The sequence below is a fragment of the Myxocyprinus asiaticus genome, chromosome 33 (genome assembly GCF_019703515.2).
Source record: "Myxocyprinus asiaticus isolate MX2 ecotype Aquarium Trade chromosome 33, UBuf_Myxa_2, whole genome shotgun sequence".
Taxonomy (NCBI): Eukaryota; Metazoa; Chordata; class Actinopteri; order Cypriniformes; family Catostomidae; genus Myxocyprinus; species Myxocyprinus asiaticus.
Genome location: NC_059376.1, coordinates 34346172 through 34373783, shown reverse-complemented (window position 1 = coordinate 34373783; position 27612 = coordinate 34346172). Strand labels below are relative to the sequence as shown.

At 36.8% G+C, this 27612-nt stretch overlaps 1 protein-coding gene across 2 annotated transcripts; it reads left to right on the top strand.

Annotated features, from left to right (window-relative positions):
* On the top strand, positions 1-24999 carry LOC127424471 (sterol O-acyltransferase 1-like). Of its 2 annotated transcripts, none has more exons than XM_051669735.1 (16): positions 1-128; positions 897-1033; positions 2054-2112; positions 5383-5525; positions 5808-5867; positions 6185-6292; positions 9882-10164; positions 10422-10500; positions 10598-10679; positions 11142-11187; positions 11271-11400; positions 11607-11704; positions 21442-21540; positions 22491-22626; positions 22773-22918; positions 23020-24999. In XM_051669735.1, the coding sequence occupies exons 2-16, from the start codon at positions 910-912 to the stop codon at positions 23095-23097; spliced, it is 1671 nt and encodes a 556-aa protein (XP_051525695.1). In that variant the 5' UTR covers positions 1-128; positions 897-909; the 3' UTR covers positions 23098-24999. The 2 variants fall into 2 exon arrangements, with proteins under 2 accessions (XP_051525695.1, XP_051525696.1); XM_051669736.1 differs by having other exon boundaries at positions 2-128; positions 903-1033.
* Positions 25000-27612: the final 2613 nt, after the last annotated feature.

Here is a 27612-nt window from a genome sequence, read left to right as displayed (position 1 = left end):
TGTCATTTATCCCATTCAGTCGCACTTACACTATAGCAGCACGCGAACGAGTGTTTCTCAGTCACTGGGTTTGTCCTCAGAGCCCGATTCAGCCATAACAGACACGCATATTTTGGAAGAAAACACAAGTAAGTGATGTAAATATTGTTGGTTTTTTGTCTTTCTTAAACGAAGCCAGTACATAAGACATAATTCATTCTGCTCGCGAACATTTCCTGGTTAGTGAACGTCTGTTGTGCAGCAATTGCTGAATCGATAATGTATTATTTTGCTCGCCAACAGCATATTTCGTCTCAGTGAAATTAGTGAAGTTACTGTTCAGTACTGACGATAAGTTAAACCAAAAATAAGACGACTGCACAGCATTAACACTGTTAACGACCTCATAATTTAATGTACTATAACAGTTTTAGTGTTAAAAACACTTGAACTGATGCAGTTACATTTGTGATGGATGGAAGCCTGTTGCTAAGAGACCGTTTTCTACCTGTGACATCATCTTGACTTGATCTTGACGTAATGAAGCACAGAACTTAAAAAAAAAAAAACGTTTTTTTGTTTAATTTTGTCATTTGTACTTTTTTTTTAAAAGTATCTTTTAAAAGTAAATACTTGACATGAATTCACTAATCTGACTGTTGAGCAGGATAACAATTCTGTATTATTATTATATGTATTCTGTATTATTTACTCAACCTCATGTCGTTCCAAACCTGTGTGGAACACAAAAGTAGACATTTAAAAGAATGTTGATGCTGCTCTTTTTTTTCCACACAGTGAAAGTGAATGGTTACTGAGGTTTACATCCTGTTTATTTCTCTATTTGTGTTCAATGTAAAAGAGAAAGTCATACAGTTTTGAGGTGTATATTTTTCACTCTGCTGTATGATGTTGAGTTTCAGTAGCAGAATGGCGAATGAGGGTGCTGGCACCCCACACAGTCGCAGGGGGTCTCATAAGATGACTCCATCATCCGACCAGGACAGCACAGGGACCGAAAGAGCCACAAGAGAGGTCCCCTGCTCCAGTAATGGTAAGACTGAATCACTGCACAAAACGCTGTCGTCAGTAACATCGATCTTCCAAATGTTGGCTTTTGAAACTGGGAGCAATTCATATAGACACATTAGGATGTTGATTGCAGGAGTCATTTATTTTAAGGGTCAGGCTTTTCTCTTCTGTAAGATCTAATTCAGGTCATTCAACTCTCACCCAGTGGAATTAGTTTCTTTGAGTGTCATTACTGTTTATTTTATGTTAACTGTTTGCACAACTTGTGAATAACCCATCATTTGTGTGATCCTGTGACCTTTGCAACTATAATTTAAAACATTATTTACAGTAAGATTTGGTGATGACTGTGTAATCTAATATTAATTTAAGCGAAAGGGGAGAGCAATAACCATGATACATTCCTGTTACGGTAGTGAAACAATCAAGCTTCATTTTGGGATGAATAGACAGACTGCCATGTGTTTTACCATGTGACTTGATTGAGAAATTGCCATGTTCTGCCCAGTAATGTCATCAGTGATTCACTCCTTCCATTTAACTCTGAAATGTTAATTCAGGTTTTGCTGTTTCTTTTATTGTAATAAACGAAAGATGACTAACAGTGAAAATGCTAGAGTCGTTTTTTACACTCTGTAATATACTGTAAAAGTGAATATGGCATTTGATTGCAAGTTTGTTTTAATGTTTATGACATTTAATTGCTTGTTAACATAATGGTGTAGAATATTGCATATTTTAAAGGGTTAAAAGTGTGCTTTTTATTTAGTTGTCATGGATTTTACACTCACTATTAATTTATAATAATCTTCCATTTGTCTAATACACACTATATAGGCTAAGGACACTGTTTGAATCACATGATCTTCTGTGTTTGTACTGCAATGGATGCAAGGACTCTGTTTGTATTATGCTGAATTAGTTCAAGATTAGTGGCATGGTAACCAGGACATGATGCCCACGAGTGTCACAAAATGACCTGTGTCCTGCTGTATTTAGATTTGACAGTACATCTCTATCAAATATTCATATCTCATTTCAGGAACAGTGGAAGTGGAGCACATTATTAGCAGAAAACTACAGCTGAAGAAGAAAGCTGAGGTAAACATTCCCTAGTGCATTTTTTCTTTTTTTATGTATCTCATCGGATATCAAGCAATATAAGTTTGAAACTTGCATACACACACACACACACACACAAAAAGTGGAAAATGTAATTCTTATGTGTAAAGAGTGTCATTTTCAGTATGTTAAAACCAAAGCATTAAACATTAACAGCATTAAACATATAATTTGTGTGAGTCCTGTTCTTTATTGCAGATTATCATTATTATCACAGATTGTTATTGATTAACAGATCCTAAATATTCAAGTGTGACCTTTGAGTTGACTAAATCCTTTGACTGATTTAAATGAAATGCTTACACCTAGCACTTTAAAAATGCCTTAACTGTCTTAAACTTATGATAATTTATTCTACTAGACAATATACTTCAAAGAGCAACATTTTAAATACTGTTTGCTATACAGCTGTGATTTTGATTAGTTTAGCTGATCCAAATGTTTGTTCTGCTTTGTTCTGGTTTATCTGAAGTGAAAGATACTCTAGACTCAAGGTAATCTTGTCAAACGGCTCTTTATCATGCAGGATGTTGTGCTCTATCAAGCACAGTCTCTGTTAATTATTAAAATGTCAGGGACAGTATTTTCACTGGGATTAACAGATCAAAGAAAACTGGAATTAACTGTCTTTGCTTTGTCAAGATCTTCTTTTTGAGTGAGTGCATATAAAGGTTACAGGAAGTGTAGAATAGAGAAGGAAGTGGTTGTCAGCTAGGGTTTTATGTTCTTTATATTTACATATAATATACCTCTTAATATACAGTATATATATACAGGGTTGGGGAGTAATGGAATACATGTAACAGGATTACATATTTAAAATACAAAATATAAGTAACTGTATTCCACTACAGTTACAATTTAAATCATTGGTAATTAGAATACAGTTAGAAGAGATTACTTTGCATTTTATTGTCATTTGTTTCATTTAATATTTAGTCCTTTCAAATGGAAAAATATTTATAAATGATGCGATCCAAAGTGCATTTGAACAGCAATGAAACACTTTCTTATGATGTGTTACATTCACGAGCAGACAGAGAAGTAAGTTTGGAGCAGAAGAAATGCTATTTCTAGACATTTTACATGCACATGTTACCAGGCACGATCATATTTTTTTTATCAAGAAAATTCACGTTGGATCATAATTTCTTTTTTTCTAGCAAAAATCATATTCTTGATAATGTTTGTATTGTTTTCCTGTAAAAATATCTAAAAATCCTTAAAACAAGATCAGTTAGATTTAGAATCAACACTGCATAAGATATTTAGTTTTTTCAGAGAATGTATTTTTAACCTGTGTATTGTGTCTCACTGTACTGGCAGAGTTTTTATAGTCAAAACAAGTGAAAAAATCTACCAGTGCTGAAGAAGTAATCCAAAGTATTTAGAATACGTTACTGACCTTGAGTAATCTAATGGAATACATTACAAATTAAATTTTACAGCATGTATTCTGTAATCTGTAGTGGAATACATTTCAAAAGTAACCCTCTCAACCCTGTATATATATATATATACACACACACACACTGGTGGCCAAAAGTTTGGAATAATGTACAGATTTTGCTCTTATGGAAAGAAATTGGTACTTTTATTCACCAAAATGGCATTGAACTGATCACAATGTATAGTCAGGACATTAATAATGTAAAAAATTACTATTATAATTTGAAACTACTTAAACTACTTCAAAGAGTCTTATCAAAAAATCCTCCACGTACAGCAATGACAGCTTTGCACATACTTGGCATTCTAGCTGTCAGTTTGTCCAGATACTCAGGTGACATTTCACGCCACGTTTCCTGTAGCACTTGCCATAGATGTGGCTGTCTTGTTGGGCACTTCTCACGCACCTTACAGTCTAGATGATCCCACAAATGCTCATTTGGGTTAAGATCCATAACACTCTTTTCCAATTATCTGTTGTCCAATGTCTGTGTTCTTTGCCCACTCTAACATTTTCTTTTTGTTTTTCAAAAGTGGCTTTTTAAGGCCTGCACCCCTGAGTCTTCTCTTTACTGTTGTACATGAAACTGGTGTTGAGAATCCAATGAAGCTGTCAGCTGAGGACATGTGAGGTGTCTATCCTCTTGTTTAGTTGTACATCTGGCCTTCCACATCTCTTTCTGTCCTTGTTAGAGCCAGTTGTCCTTTGTCTTTGAAGACTGTAGTGTACACCTTTTGTATGAAATCTTCAGTTTTTTGGCAATTTAAAGCATTGTATAGCCTTCATTCCTCAAAACAATGATTGACTGAAGAGTTTCTAGAGAAAGCTGTTTCTTTTTTGCCATTTTTGACCTAATATTGAACTTAAGACATGCCAGTCTATTTCATACTGAGGCAACTCAAAAACAAACACAAAGACAATGTTAAGCTTCATTTAACAAACCAAATAGCTTTCAACTGTGTTTAATATAATGGCAAGTGATTTTCTAGTACCATATTAGCAATTTAGCATGATTGCTCAGGGATAAGGTGTTGGAGTGATGGCTGCTGGAAATGGGGCCTGTCTAGATTTGATCAAAAATGACTTTTTTCAAATAGTGATGGTGCTGTTTTTTACATCAGTAATGTCCTGACTATACTTTGTGATCAGTTGAATGCCACTTTGGTGAATTAAAATAGCAATTTCCTTCCGAAACAGCAAAATCTGCACATTATTCCAAACTTTTGTCTGCCAGTGTGTGTGTGTGTGTGTGTGTGTGTGTATATATATATATAGTATATAGTGTATATATAGTATATCCACCTAAAAAAAAAAAAAAATAACACCTAAAATCATAGTATTTCTACCAGTATCCTATGTACAAACGAATGTGATACTTTTGAAAGACACATTTTGTTTGTAGCTAAAGGATTGAACTTTAGAATTAAAATCGAATTCCTGACCTTTTTTAAATTAGGCATACAGAAGAAGTATTGCATCATTAGATCATTTTCTTGATTTTCTGTCTGTGTGGTTAAGTCTAGTATTATAAAATTGCCTCAAAAGTTTCACTGACATACAAGAACTTAATTTGTCTCCATGAAGAGCAGCCTCAGTCAAACAAAATGACCATGACAGGAATAGCATTGCTTGAGATGTCACATGAGATCAGTGTTATTTTGTGTAAATGATGAGTCAAGGCTAGAAATCTGTCAGTGGACGTTCATAAGACCTTTCAGAAACTTACTGTTCTTGTTTGTAAGAACCTCCTTTGATGTACAAGAGACTAGCTGTTTTGTGTATTTACTGTTTTTGTTCAGCATTTGAAGGCAGACCTGATGCAGCAGTTTGACATTCAGGTGAATGAGTTCATGGACAGTCTTATTGAGAAGTCTGCCAGTCTGGGTTCTTCCCATGTGAGCACAGTCTTTCCTCTCTCTGATAAGGAGAAAAGCAAACTCAGGTACTCAAATAGATATAGCCTACTTGTTAGGCCCAGAGAAACCCCCTCAAACCCCCATAAAAATGTTGTCCCGGGCCCCGAGAAAGCGGCGGACCTGCTCGAATATACAGCATTTATGAATGTCATCAAATGTCAAATGAGATTGGCACCTATCTAGTATGTCTGTTGTCGGCCTATCAGCAAAGTGCTTTTATCTCATATTCCTTTCATTATTTATGCTTCATTTTTCCTTTTATCCTCTTTTTGTGTCTAACCCTTTCATCTTCTTCTCTGCCCCTGTAGGCATACACAACCTTCCCAAGACCAAAGCAAGCAGTTTGTGATTCGTCGATCCCTGTTAGAGTGAGTCAGGGGTGTCTTTTCCCTAAAAGTTAACTGAAAGCATGTACTGATGTGTGAAATCTGAGATTTGATGCTGCCTATGATCATATCTGGATGAGACATGGAAATAATTTGATTAGCTGACTGTAATAAACCTGCCCTTTTTTGTAACAAAGAATGTAAAATGGTTAAGCTGCTTTTTTAATTTTTTTTATTTAATGTTTGATCAGGAAGGCAGAGTAATCATGCAAGTGACCCCAAACATACAGATGGCACTGGGCTGGAGATAAATATTTGTGATGTAATAATACTTATTTAACTGTTTTATTTTTATGCAGTGATCTGTTTGAGGTGAATCACATCCGCACCATCTATCACATGTTCATCGCCCTCCTCATCCTCTTTATCTTCAGCACGCTTGTTGTGGACTTCATCGATGAGGGCAGGTCAGAGCAGTCATTATGAAAAGTGTGCCAATCATAATAATCATATCACTTTTTATAAGAGGTTGACCGATAGTGGATCTTGCCGATACTGATAACTAAGGTGGTGGAAAAGGCAGATAACCGATTAATCGGCTGATAGATTTTTTAAATAAATTCATAGAATGTTAATAAAAATTCGTATTCTTTCGTTACTCTGACAGCCACAGAGCCTACAAGAGTCCAAAATGTATAAAATCCCAGATTTAGTTTATTGTGCAACCAAAATCCCAATAATAATCTGAAAAAAATTGAGATTTGTTGTATAACGTGGGACTTTTAACCAACAAGCCTGAAACACAATGGGGACTGTATTTTTTATATGACAGAGACTTGGCTCAGTTACAATGCTCTATATTTATTTAAGCTTTTTATAGCCTAGGTATATATTCACCAGATGACGGGTTTTGTATATACATATAAAGTATATTTCACCAGAAGAGGTTTAATGAGGAATGTAAACCTTATTAATGTAGAACCAGGCTGTTTTAACAGTAGAATCCTCCAGTGCTGGCCACAGGGGAACACAGAGGAATAATAAAATAAATAAACAAATAAAGAAAAAAAATCTAAAGGCAACTATCAGCATAGATTTTTTCCAATAACCGACAGTTCCAAAAAGTGGGAATATATTGTGAAACAGGGAATAAAATGAATTTATTCACACACACATGATGTATTTTCCCAGATAAAGAAATACCCGACCAGTAGAGAATGCACAGATGAAGTAGGTTGACAACTGTTGTAAAACCATCTTTCAAGAAGTTGAACAACACACATTTTAATTGCACTTATTTTTTTTCCAGTTTCAATAGAATTTTTAGTTAAAAAATAAATAAATAAAAAATTAAGTTCTAAGTTTGAAATCAAGGTGTCTTGCTTTATTGTGTAGGCTTAACCCTAACCCTGCTTAACAAAAATTACGCCATAGTATCACCTAGCGTCAAACCAGTGGTCAAACCGACCAACTAGCGTCAAACCGACCAACCGACCAATCAAAACTTGGTCGACCAAGACTCTTCTCATTGACTATCCTTTGGTCGACTATCAGGGGGCAGCCCTACTTCCCATAAGGCCTGCACCCCTGAGTCTTCTCTTTACTGTTGAACATGAAACTGGTGTTGAGCGGGAAGAATTCAATGAAGCTGTCAGCTGAGGACATGTGATGGCGTCTATTTTTCAAACTAGAGACTCTGATGTACTTATTCTCTTGTTTAGTTGTACATCTGGCCTTCCACATCTCTTTCTGTCCTTGTTAGAGCCAGCTGTCCTTTGTCTTTGAAGACTGTAGTGTACACCTTTGTATGAAATCTTCAAGCATTATATAGCCTTCATTCCTCAAAACAAGAGTTTCTAGAGAAAGCTGTTTCTTTTTTGCCATTTTTTACCTAATGTTGACCTTAAGACATGCCAGTCTATTGCATACTGTGGCAACTCAAAAACAAAGACAATGTTAAGCTTCATTTAACTAACCAAATAGCTTTCAACTGTGTTTGATATAATAGCAAGTAATTTTCTAGTACCAAAGTAGCAATTTAGCAATTTAGCATGATTACTCAAGGATAAGGCGTTGGAGTGATGGCTGCTGGAAATGGGGCCTGTCTAGATTTGATCAAAAATGACTTTTTTCAACTAGTGATGGTGCTGTTTTACATCAGTAATATCCTGACTATACTTTGTGATCAGTTGAATGCCACTTTGGTGAATGAAAGTACCAATTTCCTTCCGAAACAGCAAAATCTGTACATTATTCCAAACGTTTGGCCACATATATATACATACACACACACACACATATATATATGTATATAACTCAGCAAAAAAAGAAACATACCTTTTTCAGGACACTGTATTTTAAACATAATTTTGTAAAAATCCAAATAACTTTACAGATCTTTATTGTAAAGGGTTTAAACAATGTTTTCCATGCTTGTTCAATGAACCATAAACAATTAATGAACATGCACCTGTGGAACGGTCGTTAAGACACTAACAGCTTACAGACGGTAGGCAATTAAGGTTACAGTTATAAAAACTTAGGACACTAAAGAGACCTTTCTACTGACTCTGAAAAACACCAAAAGAAAGATGCTCAGGGTCCCTGCTCATCTATGTGAACGTGCCTTATGCATGCTGCATGGAGGTATGAGGACTGCAGATGTGGCCAGGACAATAAATTGCAATGTCCATACTGTGAGATGCCTAAAGTGGTGCTACAGGGAGACAGGAAGGACAGCTGATCGTCCATGCAGTAACAGACCACATGTAACAACACCTGCACAGGATCGGTACATCTGAATATCACACCTGCGGGACCGGTACAGGATGGCAACAACAACTGCCCAAGTTACACCAGGTATGCACAATCCCTCCATCAGTGCTCAGACTGTCTGCAGTAGGCTGAGAGAGAGGCTGGACTGAGGGCTTGTAGGCCTGTTGTAAGGCAGGTCCTTACCATACATCACCGGCAACAGCGTCACCTATGGGCACAAACCCACCCTCGCTGGACCAGACAGGACTGGCAAAAAGTGCTCTTCACTGAAGAGTCGCGGTTTTGTCTCACCAGGGGTGATGGTCGGACTCGCGTTTAGCTGGTGCAGTCCATGAGGAGGAGATGCACTGCAGTACTTAATGCAGCTGGTGGCCACACCAGATACTGACTGTTACTTTTGTATTTTGTATCATTTCTGTTAGTCACATGTCTTTGAAACTTGTTCAGTTTATGTCTTAGTTGTTGAATCTTTATGTTCAAACAAATGTTTACACGTTACGTTTGCTGAAAATAAAAGCAGTTGAAAGTGAGAGGACGGGGTTTTTTTTTGCTGAGTTTATTTATAAAATATTTAACCATGTGATTAATGGCTATTTTTGGGTAATCCAGTAAATAAAATACTTAACTAATTAAAGGTACTTCTAATTTGATTATTTTCAACTTGATGAAACAAGATACGATTGTTTAAAACAGAATAAGTCTAGCATCAGTATAAACGGCTTCACATTATATAACACGAGTTATAAACAAAAAAGTGACTTGGGACCGCACATCGGTTGAATTCTATAATGTAGCAAGTTGTGACGTTGCTTGGAAACCATATTAAATTTACCTCCACTTTGCATTGTGCCAAATAACATCACAAAATTAATAGTTATTTCTCATCTTTGTGACACATCCTGCTTTGTATTTTCACATTACCTCATGTCTCTCTCATGTGTAAATAATGTAAAGCAGCCTTACCCACTGATAACTCGCATATATCTGCTGTGGCATGAATGAAATGGCAAAACCTCTGCCTCATGTCAGCTGTCAGCAGTGCACTGTACTCTATACACAATCATACAGTCCAGCACAATTACTGACGCATACAAAAAGATTCAAAAGTGTTTGCCAGTCTATTCCATAGCCTACACAAGATGCATGTAACCAATATAACTTCCAATCAAAAAAGGACAATACAAGGAGATAGCGTGTTCGAAGTGCAAAATTGTAAAAAAGAAAAAAATTAAATCCTATTTTTGGTCTAATTGTTGCATCATTCTCTCTTACTGTGTCTAGACTGGTGCTAGAGTTTGACCTGTTGGTGTACGCTTTTGGCCAGTTCCCCCTAGTGGTTGTCACATGGATGTGTATGTTCCTATCCGCCCTAGTGGTTCCCTATGTACTGCTCAGTGGCTGGGCCAGCGTCTATCCAGCATCAAACCATCGGCCCCTGTGGACCTTGCTGGCTGGTTTCCTCTTGCTGCTTTATCAGGGACTGTGTTTGGGTTTCCTGCCCACATATGTGGTACTGAAGAACAGCCTTCCCCCCGCATCATGCTTCATTCTCATTCTAGAACAGGTATTTTGTCGCCATGGCAACAGCTTCTTTTATTTTGCTCTGTTTGTTGGTGTTTTCAGACTGTGGTTTGTGTTCCTCATTCAAATATTTATTTAAATTTGTTGCTAGTTAGAATGTGAATTATATACCAGATAGTATCCTGCTAAACTGATCAAAGGTGTGTTAACCTTGATTTTATCTTTTAATATAACCATCCCAGTAAATTATGTATTTATTTCTACTTTTATTTATTGTTGTTGTTATTGTTATAAAAACAGGTGCGGCTGATCATGAAAGTTCACTCTTTTATCAGGGAAAACGTGCCAAAAATACGATCCTTAGAACGAAGTAAAACCAGTAAGATCATCATCGCCTTGATGCATAGATTAACCTAAAAAAATAAACAAACAAAAACGTTTGTTTTATTTTGTCGTTTTCTTTTTGATTTTTGCAGATTCTCTAGTTGTACCTCAGCTGACCCAGTACCTTTATTTTCTCTTTGCACCCACCCTTATATACAGAGACAGTTATCCAAGGTAAGACTCACTTCTACTGGTTTTTAGAAAAAGTTCATATTTTTTGCTTTAGAGAAATGATATATGCTTCAAAGAAGTAAATACAATTAGACTATAAGTATTTTCAAGTCAATGTGAAATGCCATCTGCAACCCATTGTAGTTCCGTAATCACCAAATGAAACAGGATATTCCATGAGAAAAATGTAGGGCGGGACTTTGGTTAATCCATCGCGATTTGATTGGATCATGAAAAGTGGATGTTACATACTAGATTGAGGTGGTTGGAAAGGAGGAGCTGAAAGATAATAGGGATTAATAACAACATCAGCTAAAAAGTAGCTCGTCGTTGCAGAGGCAGAGCATGTTGTTGCATTTTAATAATACAGTAGTTTATGAGGACAAGCACAGTAAGAGCAGTAATTATGAGCAATTTAAATTTCATGTTGACTTCAAGAGCACCTATTTTGGTTTCTCCTTTTAGAAATCCATGCATTCGGTGGGGCTATGTGGCTACGAAGTTTTTGCAGGTGGGCTTTTTTTTTTATGAAAGAGTGCATTACATAATTCAAGACTGGGTAATTACATGATTTTTTTTTCTGTGTCATTCCAGGTGCTGGGGTGTTTGTTTTACGCATATTACATATTTGTGCGGCTGTGTATCCCTCAGTTCCGCAGTATCAGTATGCAGCTCTTTGACCTGAGGGTCATGGTGTTGTGTGTCTTCAACTCTATACTGCCAGGTACACCGCGATGCCAGTGCCAACACGGCCTCCGCATTTAATTCTTGCACATCCACATGTTCAAAAAGATATGTGTTTGTGGGGAGTAATTTGAGAACGTTCTTAGTAGAAAAGTCTACCTATGAACACAGATCATGATGAATGCAAACGATTTGTGTTTTTATTATTCAGTTTGTTTGATGTTAGTGTACTTTTTGTGCTTGTAGGTGTGTTGGTGCTCTTTCTCGCTTTCTTTGCCTTTCTGCACTGTTGGCTCAATGCATTTGCCGAGATGCTTAGATTTGCAGACAGAATGTTTTATAAGGTAAGAAACAGCACTGGAAAATCACATACTGTACATGTGGCCTATACTTCAATTTTACATACACATATATAGTCTGTAGTTTTCGATTCTAGAGTACTTTCTATACGTTTTACATTATCAGACCTACTGAATTAAAAAAGTATTCATTGCCACAGTCATGGAAAATCTTGAAATATATAGAAAAGTTACGGAATTTGAAAGTGAATGGTGACTGAACATGGAACATACTTCTTTCTAGTTATGCTCTGCTCTAAAATATTTCTTCGGTTAGATATTGCTCTTGTGTAGAGTAAAAATTGCTCACAAACTATAGTGATGTCTGATTTGTGAGGAATTTTTTTATTTTTTTTTTACAAGGGCGTAGCAGCCCTTAAAAAGGTGATTTTTGTCCCTCGCACTTTTCCAAGCTAAACCCATACCGAGTCCAAATGCTGGATTTGTATACAGTATTCTTTGCGTTTTGTTACTTTGGGCTGATTGAGAAACCATCCAGGCATTCACAGGTGAGTTTCATGATCCGAAACAACCCTTACATAATAGGCCGTCAATCAGACAGTCTAATCAATGCGGCTCCGTTCATTTCTACAAAGTTGCTGTCAGCAATGCTCATTTATCCATGTTTTTTGTCAGCATTGATGTTGATCTAAATGAATAATCTAGAGATGAGGTACACGCAGATGGGAGTTATTCATAGGCATATTGTTCTTGACTGGCAGCATTACATGAAATGCACTGCAGAAAAAAACAAAGGACAATCCTTCTTTTAAGCACACATTGTAAGTGGAGTTTATATCAGCGCATGAGTCTTCATTAAGTTATGTTTTTTACATTATGTTTGTGAGGTAATAGTTTGATTGGTTCTTTTTGCCAATTTAAGCAGATTACTAGATCTGTGTTAAATATGTAAAGCTGTTTTTTTTTCTGATTAACACTTTTTATTGATTCACACATTTGAAACAGGAAAGCAAAACATATATTCATAGAATCAACTATAAACCCCATTATTCCCTTTCCCCCCTCCTAATCCCACCCTGAACCTCAACAAATATCCCCGTGGTCGCAACTTGAGTTACAGACAAAAAAGAAAAGAAAAATATATATATAAAAATAGTAATAATCACACATTTAAAATTGCACATTTCTCCACTGCCCCTCCCCGAAAGTCCCCCAAAATGCCAAATAGCAGCCCCATTTTTCACTGAACAAATCAAAATTGCCTCGCCTTCTATATGACATCTCCTTTAATGCCACTACCCTGCCCATCACTGTGCACCACTCTTGAAATGAGGGCGCTACAGCCGACTTCCATCCCCTAAGAATGATCTGTCTACCTGTCATAACACTGGCTAGGACCCAATGTTTTATGCATTACTCCCTATATTAATGACCGCCCGTCGCCTAAAATACAGAGTCTGGGGCAAAATTAAATTTGAGTATCAATATGTCACACATAAAACTCTGAACCCTCAACCAAAATTCTTGGATCTTAACACACCACCAAAAACATGCGTTGTGTCCCCATCCTCTGATTGGCATCGCCAGCAGGTGTCTTTAAGACCAAGCCTATACAATCTAGAGGGGGTCCAATAGAATCAATGTAAAATCTTTAATTGCATAAGGCACACCCTTTCATCACTATATGTAGACTTGATGTTTTTTAGAATCCTTGCCCACACGCCCTCCTCCAATACAAAGTTTAAATCTTTCTCCCATAATCTCTTTTGAGAAGTTGAAGCTCCGTCCCCCAGACTCTGAATTAGCAGGGAGTAATACACTGATGACTCATGACCTTTTCAAAAACCAGTAATCACCACTCCCAGAGTATCTGCTGCTTTAGGGGGGTGTATGCTACTCCCAAAAATGGTACAAAGCAAGTGGCACAGCTGTAAGTACCTGAAGAATTTAGACCTGGGAATCCCAAAATGTTGAACCATATTTTCAAAGGATCTCAACACTCCACTCTCATATAGGTCACCGAGCATATTAGCCTCCCACGCAATCCACTCTGTCCAGCAGAAAGGGGACTTATTAATACATAATTTGGGATTCAGCCATATGCTTGAAGCAACATTTAAATAAATGTCTGAATTAAACACTCTGGACACTTTTGTCCATATTGAATGCAAATGTGAGATAACAGGGTGCAACTTAACTTCTCCGGTTAATTTGATAGAAAGGCTTTGCAGTGGCGAAATAGAGCAAGAACTTCCTGTTCAATACAAAACCAGGGAGGGGCTCTCTCAGGTGGAAGTGACCAATGAGCCAAATGTCTGAGACCGGATGCATAATAATAAAACAAAATCTTGGGTAGGCCTAGCCCACCTTTGTTATTTGGCAAATGTAACTTATTGAAGTGTAATCTGGGACGTTTACCATTCCAAATGAAAGACTTCGCTATGCTATCAAATTGCTTGAAATAAGAGAGGCTGACATCTATAGGGAGATATTGTAGCAGGTAGTTGAATTTTGGAATACAATTCATTTTAATAACATTAACCTTCCCAGTCATAGATAAATGTAATGAAGCCCACCTGCTCACATCGCTCGAAAACCTTTTTATTAAAGGGTCAAATTAACTAAATCACACAAATTTGCTGGGAATAAAATACCCAAATACTTAATGCCCTGTTTGGGCCACTGGAAGGCACCTGGCTGAAAAACCATTACCGGGCAGTATGCTGTCAGAGCCAAAGCTTCGGATTTAGACCAATTCACTCTGTATCCTGAGAACTTAGAAAAAGATGAATAATTCTGCAAGGCATAGATCTAGTAGGGTTGGAGACATATAATAAAATATCATCTGCGTAAAGCAAAAGCATATGCGCCACACCTCCCGCCACCACCCCTGGAAAATCATCTTCCTTTCTTATCGTGGCTGCTAATGGTTCCAGGGCAAGTCAGAACAATAATGGGGAAAGAGGGCAACCCTGCCGGGTGCCCCTATCCAGAGTAAAATAATCAGAAGTTAATTCACTCGTTTGAACTGCTGCTACCGGGTGTCTATATAGTATCTTAATCCACCCAATAAAAGTATTACCGAACCCGTACATTTCCCAAATCCTAAAAAGATAATCCCATTCTACCATATCAAACGCCTTTTCGGTGTCGAGTGAGATGGCAGCGACCGGAGTCTGATCGTTCGCCACTGACCACATGATATTAATGAAATGCCTAATGTTATCAGAAGAGTTACGGCCCAATAAACCCCACCTGATCTATATGTATAAGAGGTGTCATAACTTTACTTAATCGTTTAGCCAAAATTTTTGACAATATTTTAATGTCTAGTTGGATCAGGGAAATTGGATGGTAACTGTTCCACTCGCTTGGATCTTTGTCCTTTTTAAAAATCAGACTGATCCAGGCTTGTGTCATGGTTGGTGGAGGCTTTCCATTCTTTAATGATTCATATAAACTTCTAGCAAAAGTGGAGCCAGTTCTGTAGCATAAGATCTAAAAAATTCAGCAGCAAAGCCATCTGGCCCTGGAGCCTTGCCTCTAGGCAAGGCCTTAATTACCTCGCCAAGCTCCTCCAAGGTTATCTAAAAATCAAGAGACTTTTTTTGTTCAGTCGTCAGTTTAGGAAGTTCTAATGGTTCCACAAAGTTTCTAATATCCTCTTCAGTAGATGAAGACGTGGTGCTATTAAGATCTATATAGTATTCTTTAAAAGCATTGTTAATATCAATGGCCGAGGTAAATATTTCACCACCAGCAGATTTTACTGAGGGAATGGTAGAAAAAGACTCTCTGTTTTATATATCTAGCCAGATGTTTTTCCTGCCTTGTCCCCCAAAGTATGACTGTCTTGCCCTGAATAGCCAAAACTCCACCTTCCGCGACAAAACAGTATTATATCTGTATTTCAATCGGGTCAATTCTCTGAGGCCATTAGACGACATTCGGTGCTTCAGCTGTGCCTCGGCACTTTTACTATTCCCTTCCAATTCCACATGTTCTTGTGCTTTGGATTTTTTGGTGAATGCGACATACTGTATGATCTGGCCCCTAAGAACCGCCTAAATGCCTCCCAAGCCACGCCGACAGAGGATACTGAGGACCAGGTGGTCTCCATATAGACATAGATTTCAGCCTTTAGCATTTGTTGGAATTCAGAATTTTGCAGAAGGGATACATTAAAGCACCAACTATATGATTTCCTTTTTCTCCATATGTGGCAACATCTCTAAACACACCAGGGCATGATCTGAGACTAAAATGTTTCCAATTGAGTAATCAACAACAGATGAAATGAAGGACTTAGATAAATATTTAACAAATCTACTCTAGAGTAAATCTTATGGACTGATGAAAAAAATGTATAGTCCCTACCAGATGGGTTCAAAAGTCTCCAAATATCTGTAAGACCAAGATTTTTACACATCCTGTGAAGCGTCAATGTTGCTGTAGGGGGCTTGCACACTTTTGCTTCACTATGATCAAGGACTGAGTCCATCAAAAGAATAAAGTCTCCTCCCAATATTATATCATGAGGGGTGCCAGTGGCTTGCAACATCCTTTCAAGATCTATAAAAAAGCCCTGATCATCAATGTTAGGTGCATATATATTAGCCAAAATAAGACTTTGTCCCTGAATTTCAGCTAAAACAATAATGACTCTTCCTAATTTATCTTTACATTGTTTGAGAAATTTGAAATGTAGATGTTTACTTATCAGTGTAATGACTCTCTTCTCTTACTCAAGCCAGCACTATAAAAAAAAATTCCCACCCTTCCCAGATTTTGGGAGAAAGTGGAGAACGGTGCATTTCTTGAAGAAACACTATATCATATTTCTTACGCTTAAGAAGAGAAATAACCTTCCTTCTTTTTATGGGGTGCCCCAACCCATTCACATTCCACGTGGAGAGAGACAATCCACTCATATTAACATTTGACAATTTGACATATAAGAAAAAATAGATTGTGTGTCAAAAACATAATTATAAAGACCACATTCTAACATTCCAACAAAACAAACAGAAAAAAGAAAAAGTGTGCATTAACCCCGCACATGACAGCGCTGACTGGTGTCCATCTCTCCAAACTCAAACAGTCCATGTACGCCTATGAGAGCCCCCGTGACAACTTTGCCATCGGATTACTCAAGTCCGGTGATTCTATACAAATTCTGTGAGACAGAATTACACGGCAAAACACAATCTATAAAACAAACTCCAGCCAATAGGCGGAATAAACACAAAGAGCATGCAGATTCATCCACAAAACTGTCCTGAAGGTGTGTTACTCCACAAAATAAACTCCAGCCGCTAGGCGGAACCAGCACAAAAAAGGCATGCAGATTCTTCAAACAGTCAGTCAAATGTTCAGTGAGCTGGCCCACTCGGCTGCAACATGATTGCAAACAAATGACTTAATCACTCCAATGTCTTTGCAAGAAATACTCCACAAAACAAACTCCAGCCAAAAGGAGGAATAAGTACAAAGAGCATGTAGATTCATCCATAGAACCGTCCTGAAGGTGTGCCACTCCACAAAATAAACACCAGCCGCTTGTGTAACACAAGATCTTTATCGGATGATCTCAGACATTTGGCCAGAATTGATTGGGGCCTGCCTCCAACCGTGGATTGCCGAACGGGAACCCTGTGAGCTCGCTCAATTTCCAGCTTATGGCCTGCTATGTCGAGCAGATTCGGAAAAGAGCCCGTCCAGGAATTTCATCATATTCTGTCCCTCTTCACCACATATTCTTGTTATTCTGCTGGCTATGTCCTCCAACTTCTCCCAGACATGCTCCAAATCCACCTTGGTCGCTAGTGGATTAGCAGATAATTCCCTCTCCGATGACTCCAGGTAATCGATCCGTTTCTCGACATCCCCCACTCTGGCGGTGATCAATCGACTTATCACAGCAAGATCCTCCAAGTCAGCAATGACCTTCGTCAGCATTGCCGACATGTTCAACATCCGACATGTTCAACATCTCTCGCTGCATTTCTTGCACTTCCCTGACCAAATCGAATCCCTGGCTCACAGCCTGCTCAGGAGCATCAGCTTGAGCACGTAAGTGTCTTTTAATGACTCCAGAGCCCGAGGATATTTGACATATTGTCCTCTTAGAACAGTTATGGAACAGAGCGTATCGAATCTCACCGGTTTATATAATTAAAAGTGTTAAAACTAGCAAAGTGCGCAGAGCTCGCCGCTCACACATCCGATCTCCGCATGGCGTCACGTGACCCTCCCTGTAAAGCTGTTTTTAATATCAGCTCCTGTTTTTTAACCTCTATGTTGGTATGCAGTTGACAATTTGTAGGAAAAAAGATAGTTCTGCTGTGTTCTTAGAACACTTAGGCATTTTACTGAAGTGAGTAGATACAGTTGAAGTCAGAAGTTTACATACACCTTAGCCAAATACATTTAAACTCAGTTTTTCACAATTCCTGACATTTAATCACAGAAAACATTCCCTGTATTGGGACAGTTAGGATCACTACTTTATTTTAAGAATGTGAAATGTCAGAATAATAGTAGAGAGAATTATTTATTTCAGCTTTTATTTATTTCATCACATTATCGGGGGTCAGAAGTTTACATACAATTTGTTAGTATTTGGTAGCATTGCCTTTAAATTGTTTAACTTGGGTCAAACATTTTGGGTAGCCTTCCACAAACTTCTCACAATAAGTTGCTGGAATTTTGGCCCATTCCTCCAGACAGAACTGGTGTAACTGAGTCAGGTTTGTAGTCCTCCTTGCTCGCACACACTTTTCAGTTCTGCCCACAAATTTTCTATTGGATTTAGGTCAGGGCTTTGTGATGGCCACTCCAATACCTTGACTTTGTTGTCCTTAAGCCATTTTGACACAACTTTGGAGGTATGCTTGGGGTCATTGTACATTTGGAAGACCCATTTGCGACCAAGCTTTAACTTCCTGGCTAATGTCTTGATATGCTACTTCAATATATCCACATAATTTTCCTTCCTCGTGATGCCTTCTATTTTGTTAAGTGCACCAGTCCCTCCTGCAGCAAAGCACCCCCACAACATGATGCTGCCACCCCCATGCTTCAAGGTTGGGATGGTGTTCTTTGGCTTGCAAGCCTTACCCTTTTTCCTCCAAACATAACGATGGTGATTATGGCCAAAAAGTTAAAATTTGGTGTCATCAGACTAGAGGAAATTTCTCCAAAAAGTAAGATCTTTGTCCCCATGTGTACTTGCAAACTGTAGTCTGGCTTATTTATGGTGGTTTTGGAGTAGTGGCTTGTTACTTGCTGTGCAACCTTTCAAGTTATGTTGATATAGGACTCGTTTTACTGTGGATATAGATACTTGTCTACCTGTTTCCTCCAGCATCTTCACAAGGTCCTTTGCTGTTGTTCTGGGATTGATTTGCACTTTTGGAACCAAACTATGTTCATCTCTAGGAGACAGAATGCGTCTCCTTCCTGAGTTGTATGATGGCTGCATGGTCCCGTGGTGTTTATACTTGCGTACTATTGTTTGTACCGATGAATGTGGTACCTTAAGGCGTTTGGAAATTGCTCCCTAGGATAGACCAGATTTGTGGAGGTCCACACATTTTTTCAGAGGTCTTGGCTGATTTCATTTGATTTTCCTATAATGTCAAGCAAAGAGGCAGTGAGTTTGAAGGTAGGCCTTAAAATACATCCACACATACACCTTCAGTTGACGCCAATTAGCCTATCAGAAGCTAATTGGTTAATTGCCTAAAGGCTTGACATCATTTTCTAGAATTTTCCAAGCTGCTTAAAGGCACAGTTAACTTAGTGAATGTAAACTTCTGACCCGCTGGAGTTGTGATATAGTCAATTAAAAGTGAAACAATCTGTCTGTAAACAATTGTTGGAAAAATTACTCGTCATGCACAAAGTAGATGTCCTAAATGAGTTGCCACTATATAGATTGCTAATATGAAATCTGTGGAGTGGTTAAAAAATTAGTTTTAATGACTTAAACCAAGTGTATGTAAACTTCTCACTTCAACTGGAGGTCTGTAGTAGGCCTGTCGCGATTATTAAATAACCGTCTGATTGCGGTTATTTGATCTAACTGTGGTAATTTGAGACAACTGCGATTATTGGTCATTCATATTCCAATCACATTTTAATGCCCAAATAAGGTAATTTTAAGCTACTGGTAATATACTGTATTAATGACATGATCGGCGTGTTTGTGTCATTCAGTTGAACTCCGCATCCGAGCATCACTGAGCTGCATCGCGGAGGTCAACCAGCTCCTGTCCTGAAGAGTGCATGAAGCGTTCTGATTGCCGCGCTGTCAGCAGAGGCTTGCGCCAAACTCCCACGAAAATATAAATTAACAAGTATAAACTTTGATAGTAAACACAAAGTGCTCCAGTTTCACTTTAAACGATTGTGTACTAGCAAATGTTCCTGGTTCATACACGCTGTGTTAATGACATGCAGTGACAAAGAGGAGAAGATGCACGCTAACTCTATTTCTGTGAAGTGATAAAATGATGAAACGAAATCTCAAAGGTTTTACTTCATGACAAATAAGGGCTTGTGGGTTTAATCAGAGCATTAAAATAGTGTGTGAAGGTGAAGAAATTAGGAAATAAATGTTTTACTATTGCATAATATAATAAAAATATAATATAAATAGAATAATATATATATAAAATAGATATTTTATTATAAAATATAAGAGTTAAAAAACCAGTGTAAATTTAAAATTGACAAAAATTAACGTTGACAAAAAGAGAGACATATTTTAATTTAGAAATATTTTACTTATTTTATTTTTCATGTCATTCATAAGTTTTTAAAGCCTTAAAATGAAATCATAGTTTATCACTATTTTATTATTTGATTTATATATTTGAAGGTAAATATGTAAAAATTACTTCTTAAGGGGTATAAAGTAAACAAGCAGAGAAAAAGCATACCATAAAAAATATGACAATTTATATAAAAATTAATTGTAAAAGTCCTTAACGAGACAATTAATTGTCACAGCCCTAAAACAGACAATTAATCATCATAATCACAATTGTTTGTTTGACAATTAATCGTCAGCCAAATTTAATAATCGTGACAGCCCTAGTCTGTAGACATACACGTTTTAAAGGATTAAAATGTTCTTTTGATCTTTAATTCAGTGACTAACTAATTTCACACAAGACACTCATTTGCCACCACCTTCTGGCATCACCAGAAATGGTCGCTGAATCATGAAATGGATCTGAACAAATTTTGGTGAATATAGTCAGAACACTCAAGCCACTTGGATACATTCAAATCCCACAATGCACAAGCACAGAGTAAAAAATAAAATTGTGCACATACACAATTGTCATTATTGTAATTGATTAAATAGTATATTCAGACCAGCTTGTGCTTAGTCTTTTATTGTCATATGTGAAACAGAATCAAATGCTCCACAAGATGCCCTTTATTTTTGCAGCTAATTCTTCAAAATGTTGCAATTAATTTGCGATACTTGAATCTTTAAAAAACTACAAATATTAAAAGTAAATAATACATATATATTAATACAATACTTATATAATACTTATAAGTATATATTAATATATACTGTAATATATTAATATATTAATACTGCACTGTAATTGTTGGGTCTGTGCGAGCCACCTACTGACAGCTGTGTCTCCCCTCCCCTATTTTGGAAGAAGTCATCACAAAATAAATTAATTAGTCAAAAACTGTTATAAATGAAGTTTCAGTTATGTGATTGGTCACTTGAAAAGGTGCTTTTTCTCTAGGACTGGTGGAACTCCACTTCATTTGCTAACTATTACCGTACCTGGAATGTTGTGGTACATGATTGGCTGTATTACTATGTCTACAGGGACTTCATGTGGGTAAGTCATCGGTTTATAACTTATGTTAAAGGAATAGTTTACCCAAAAAGAAAATTCTCTAACCATTTCCTCACCTTCATGCCATCCCAAGTGTGTATGACTTTCTTTCATTCTTTTGCTGAAGACAAACAAAGATTTGTAGAATAATATCTCTGTATATTATATATACTCTGTAGGTCCATACAGTGCAAGGGAATGGTGACCTAAACTTTGAAGCTCCTAAAAGCACCTAAAGGTAGCACAAAATTAATCCATATGACTCCAGTGGTTTAATCCATGTCTTGTGAAGCCATCCATCCTTCCGGTTTTGGGTGAGAACAGACCAAAATAGGCTGTTACTTCTTTTTCAATGTAAATCTTGACATCAGCAGTCTCCTTGGCGATCATGATTTCAAGCATGATTACACTTCCTAGCACAACCTAGTGCTCTGTGTATGCGTCAGTCACTAGCAAGTGTAATCGAGGTTGAAATCATGATCGTGCCTAAAGACTGCAATGACAAGATGTATAGTAAAAAAAGAGTTACACTTTGATCACCCAAAACCGGTTGGATCTCTTTAGAAGACATGGATTAAACCACTGGAGTCGTATGGATTACTTTTATGCTGCCTTTATGTGCTTTTTGAAACTTCAAAGTTTTGGTCACCATTTACTTGTATTGTATGGACCTACTGAGCTGAGGCATTCTTCTAAAAATCTTTGTTTGTGTACTGCAGAAGAAAGAAAGTTATACATATCTGGATGGCATGAGGGTGAGTAAATGATGAAGAATTTTCATTTTTGGTTGAACTATCCCTTTAAGACATACTGTCCCCTTATACTATATTTTATTGAACACGTAACACTTGTTATTATGATCATTGTGTGGCTTATTTGAATGGAAAGATTTTGGGGAAATCCTGTCCAAATGTGCATCATACTAAACCAAGTTTGACCATCCAATTCTGTAGATGACACAAAAGCGATTCCGTGCAGCAGCCATGTTGGTTGTCTTCACTGTGTCTGCCGTGGTGCATGAGTACGTTCTGGCCATCTGTTTTGGCTTCTTCTACCCCGTCCTCTTCTGCCTTTTCATGTGCTTTGGAAGTAAGAAATTAATGTACTACAAGAGAAAGTCAAACTTAGAATTCAAATTTTAGGTTACCTTTACTCAACTTTCATGACTGATTTACATGACAGATCCTGTGTGTGAAAATCTGCAATCCTTCATCACTCCAAATCCTTTCTTTTAGTGGCGTTTAACTTTGTCCTTCACGACCGGAGAAAAGGGCCGATCTGGAACGTGATCATGTGGACTGCTCTGTTCTCGGGTCAGGGGCTTCTCATCTGCCTCTACTCTCAGGAGTGGTATGCGCAGCGCTACTGCCCCATAGAAGAGGTAAACAATGGATTGGTGTCTGTCTGGTAGGTTAATTTGTGAGGAAATAATATTGTGTAAATTATTCAGTAATTGTGGATATTTTCCTTTTGTTTCCTCAGCCCTCTTTCATAGACTTGCTGAAGCCTCGATCCTGGACTTGTCATCCACAGACCAACACTGCTATGGATGCTAACTAATGGGATTTACACTGGAGGGAAAGGACATTTAAAAAAAAAAAAAAAATTTGCATTTTTTTTTCTTTTTTTTGCACTTAAACTTTAGTGACAATTTGACTGTACAAACATGCCTTAGATATATTTTTTCTTGTTTACTGAGATCTTAATTAACAATATTTGTGATAATGCCCATCATATAATGTAGACTATATTTAATGTTCCTTATGAATATTTCATTATCTCCAGTTTCTAAGCGACACAGGTTAGTTAGCATTTGACAATCTATTTTAGGTTTTGACTGATCTGGCTAAAGATGTTCTATTTTTAAAAGCCTTTGTGATGTCATTAAGTTGAGGTCAGATTATAAATGTGTTTCGTTTACTGTCACCTCACCTCACAAGTCATTTCATTTTGTTGTTAGATAGCATTTGATATTGTAGTGCTGAATATTTGAGAGAACTGAATGTATTTTAATATGGGAGACAACTGTGATGTCACAGACAGACAAGCTGGGTATAGACGATGCCACATTTTGAAAAGTTTTTGATAGGACTACTACACAAGGACCACAGCCAAGCAATCCTAGAATGTTTTCAAAATGGTGAATTCCAGAACCCCAGCAGGTTTCAATTTTGTGCCATACTACTGTGAAACACAACAAATTGTCTTACCTTGCACTCCTCGTTTTAATTATAATTAATTTAAATTGTATTTTTGTATTTAGTTTAAATTCTTCATTCTTAGTTACTGTTTGGTGAGTTTGACTGGCAGCCTGAACTAAGATTTCTGGATTCTTGTACTCTTATTTTACTCTTTTTTTTTTTTTTCTATAACAATACTAGGGATTATATAAAATACAAATTTTAATGAGGTGATTTAAGCCTTTGTGATAAGTTCCTTAGCTCTCTTGTGAAGGAGGAAGCAGGGGCCAGGTTAACAATCAACACAAGTCTTTTAATTCCTATACTTTTCAGTATGTACACAAATGGTTCTGCTTTTCAGCAGCACGTAAACACATGCACGTGCGCACACACACAAACACTGCTGGGTGCTTCTCTCCCCCTCAGGGGGTCTGGACACCCTTTTTATTCCCCTGCAGCTATCACTGAAATGCAGAACAGCTGTTAGAGATAATTTCCCACAGGTTTCAATCCTTGCTGTTCTCCTCCTGGCCTCTCTCTCCACAGATGTCGCTCGGCCACGTCCACATCACCACAGCCTTATTTATTGCACAATAGAATATAAAATGTTGGAAGTATTGAGGTCTTGCAGCTGGCTGCACTGATCATTGTACTATTACTGATGGTTTTCAATCACATTCCCTTTATTAGTTCTAAATTGCTATTATTGTTTACACTGCCAAGACATTATTGTAATTTCTTGTATTCATTGCAAGCTAATTTTGTTGTCATATAAGACATTCAGAATGTTATTTATAAGCGCAGTTGTAAAATTAGATGTTTAAGTGAATATTCTCCAATTCCACAAGGTAAAAGCATTTCTGATATTTTCTTTGTGATATCATAAAGTATATTTTTAAACATTTACCGGCAATAACTGTGATGACCAGCAGGTGGTGGTGGAGAGTTGATTGAATCATGTAGTCAACGGTTTTATCATTTTTTTTTAATGGCACCTGCTATGTATTTCCTCAGATTTAATTTCGAACAATTGATACCTGTAATATTAAAAATAATAATAATTAAAAAAAAGATCAATCTTTTGGAACAACACAAAACAAGTGCCGTATTTTTAAACAAAATGTAGGCTAGTCTTTGTCACAACATGAAAACATAAAAAATTTATAGACTTTGCTTGTATTTACTACATGGTACCAGGTTGTTTATTTATTAGAAATCAATTTTCTAACCTTAAGTCTCATGTGACGTGGTTAGCCTACAGAAAAAAGTATTTAAAAGTGAATGGGAATATATATATATATATATATATATATATATATATATATATATATATATATATATATATATATATATATATATAAATAAATATATATATACACACACACACTCATGGGTAAAAAAATTCAATATGCTTTGAAAATGCAAATTGTATTTTGCCATTGCTGTCAATAGACATAAAGAATGAAAAGCCTAAATTTACTTGTTAGATATTCGAGAGGAGAAAATCAATGTGAATACTTTGTTGTTAGGTCTCATTAAGCTAAATAATGCCTTATTTTATTTTAAATTCAAATGGGCCTTCCTGGTAATTCAGAGTAGGTAATTTAGCATAAAATATATACAGTTGAAGTCAGAAGTTTACATACACTAAGGCTGAAGTCATTAAAACTCATTTTTGAACCACTCCACAGATTTCATATTAGCAAACTATAGTTTTGGCAAGTCATTTAGGACATCTACTTTGTGCATGACACTAGTAATTTTTTACAACAATTGTTTACAGACAGATTGTTTCACTTTTAACTGACTATATCACAATTCTAGTGGGTCAGAAGTTTACATACACTAAGTTAACTGTGCCTTTAAGCAGCTTGGAAAATTCCAGAAAATGATGTCAAGCCTTTAGGCAATTAGCCAATTAGTTTCTGAAATGCTAATTGCAGTCAATTCAAACTCAGTGCCTCTTTGCTTGACATCATGGGAAAATCAAAAGAAAAAAAGATTGTGTACATCCACAAGTCTGGATCATCCTTGGGACCAATTTCCAAATGCCTGAAGGTACCATGTTCATCTGTACAAACATTAGTACGCAAGTATAAACACCATGGGACCACGCAGCCATCATACCGCTCAAGAAGGAGATGCATTCTGTCTCCTAGAGATGAGCGTAGTGAAAATCAATCCAAGAACAACAGCAAAGGACCTTGTGAAGATGCTGGAGGAAACAGGTAGACAAGTATCTATATCCACAGTAAAACGAGTCCTGTATTGATATAACCTGAAAGGCTGCTCAGCAAGGAAGTAGACATTGCTCCAAAACTGCCATAAAAAAGCCAGACTACAGTTTGCAAGTGCATATGGGGACAAAGATCTTACTTTTTGGAGAACTCTTCTCTGGTCTGATGAAACAAAATTTGAACTGTTTGGCCATAATGACCATTGTTATGTTTGAAGGAAAAAGGGTAAGGCTTGCAAGCCAAAGAACACCATCCCAACCGTGAAGCATGGGGGTGGCAGCATCATATTGTGGGGGTGCTTTGCTGCAGGAGGGACTGGTGCAATTCACAAAATAGATGGCATCATGAGGAAGGAAAATTATGTAGATATATTGAAGCAACATCTCAAGACATCAGCTAGGAAGTTAAAGCTCGGTCGCAAATGGGTCTTCCAAATGGACAATGACCCCAAGCATACCTCCAAAGTTGTGTCAAAATGGCATAATGACAACAAAGTCAAGGTATTGGAGTGGCCATCACAAAGCCCTGACCTCACCTGACCTTCTCTCTACTATTATTCTGACATTTCACATTCTTAAAATAGTGATCCTAACTGACCCAATACAGGGAATGTTTTCTGTGATTAAATGTCAGGACTTGTGAAAAACTGAGTTTAAATGTATTTGGCTAAGGTGTATGTAAACTTCTGACATCAGCTGTATTAACTAGATAAAAAAAAAATAAAAATAAAGGTTCACTGTATTACAATTAATGAGACAGCACAACTGTTTCCAAAAAAGAAGAAGAAAAAAAACATGCGTAAACATATATATAAACTAACATTGCATAAAATTAATACGTTTTTTTATTTTTTATTTAATCTATTTAAAATACATATTTTTGCATGCTAGGCCATACAAAAATAGTTTAGTTATTTTAACTAAATTTACAGTCCATAAAAAAATTATAAATATGAGTTACAAACCCCTGTCCAACTGTGATCCAAGTGTTTATGAGAATACTGTTATATATTGTTATAGTGTTATGGTTGGTTTATATTGTTAATGCAGTAGTAATGTGAACAATGTGCTAAATATTAATGAAAAAAAATTGTTGAACATATCCAGTCATATTTTTCACTTTTAAAATATTAGTTTAGTGGGATTTTGACACACAACAGTCTCTAGAATTTACTCAGAATGGTGCCCAAAAAAAAAAAAAAACATCCAGTGAGCGGCAGTTCTGTGGACGGAAATGCCTTGTTGATGAGAGAGGTCAACAGAGAATGGCCAGATTGTTTTGAAATGACAAAGTCTACGGTAACTCAGATAACCGCTCTGTACAATTGTGGTGAGAAGAATATCTTCTCAGAATGCTATTCTGAGATGAGGGTTGGCGCTGTTTTGGCAGCATGAGGGGGACCTACATAATATTAGACAGGTGGTTTTAATGTTGTGGCTGATCGGTGTATATAATATTAATATTATATATATATATATATATATATATATATATATATATATATATATATATATATATATATATATATATATATATATAAGAAAATAAAAGTCCACACTTTTTCCGCCTCAGTTACGTCAAAACACGCGTCACAGCGATTCAGTGAATCGAATCTTTTGCATCAATGCGATGATGTGCTGAGCGAGCGCTCTCCGTCA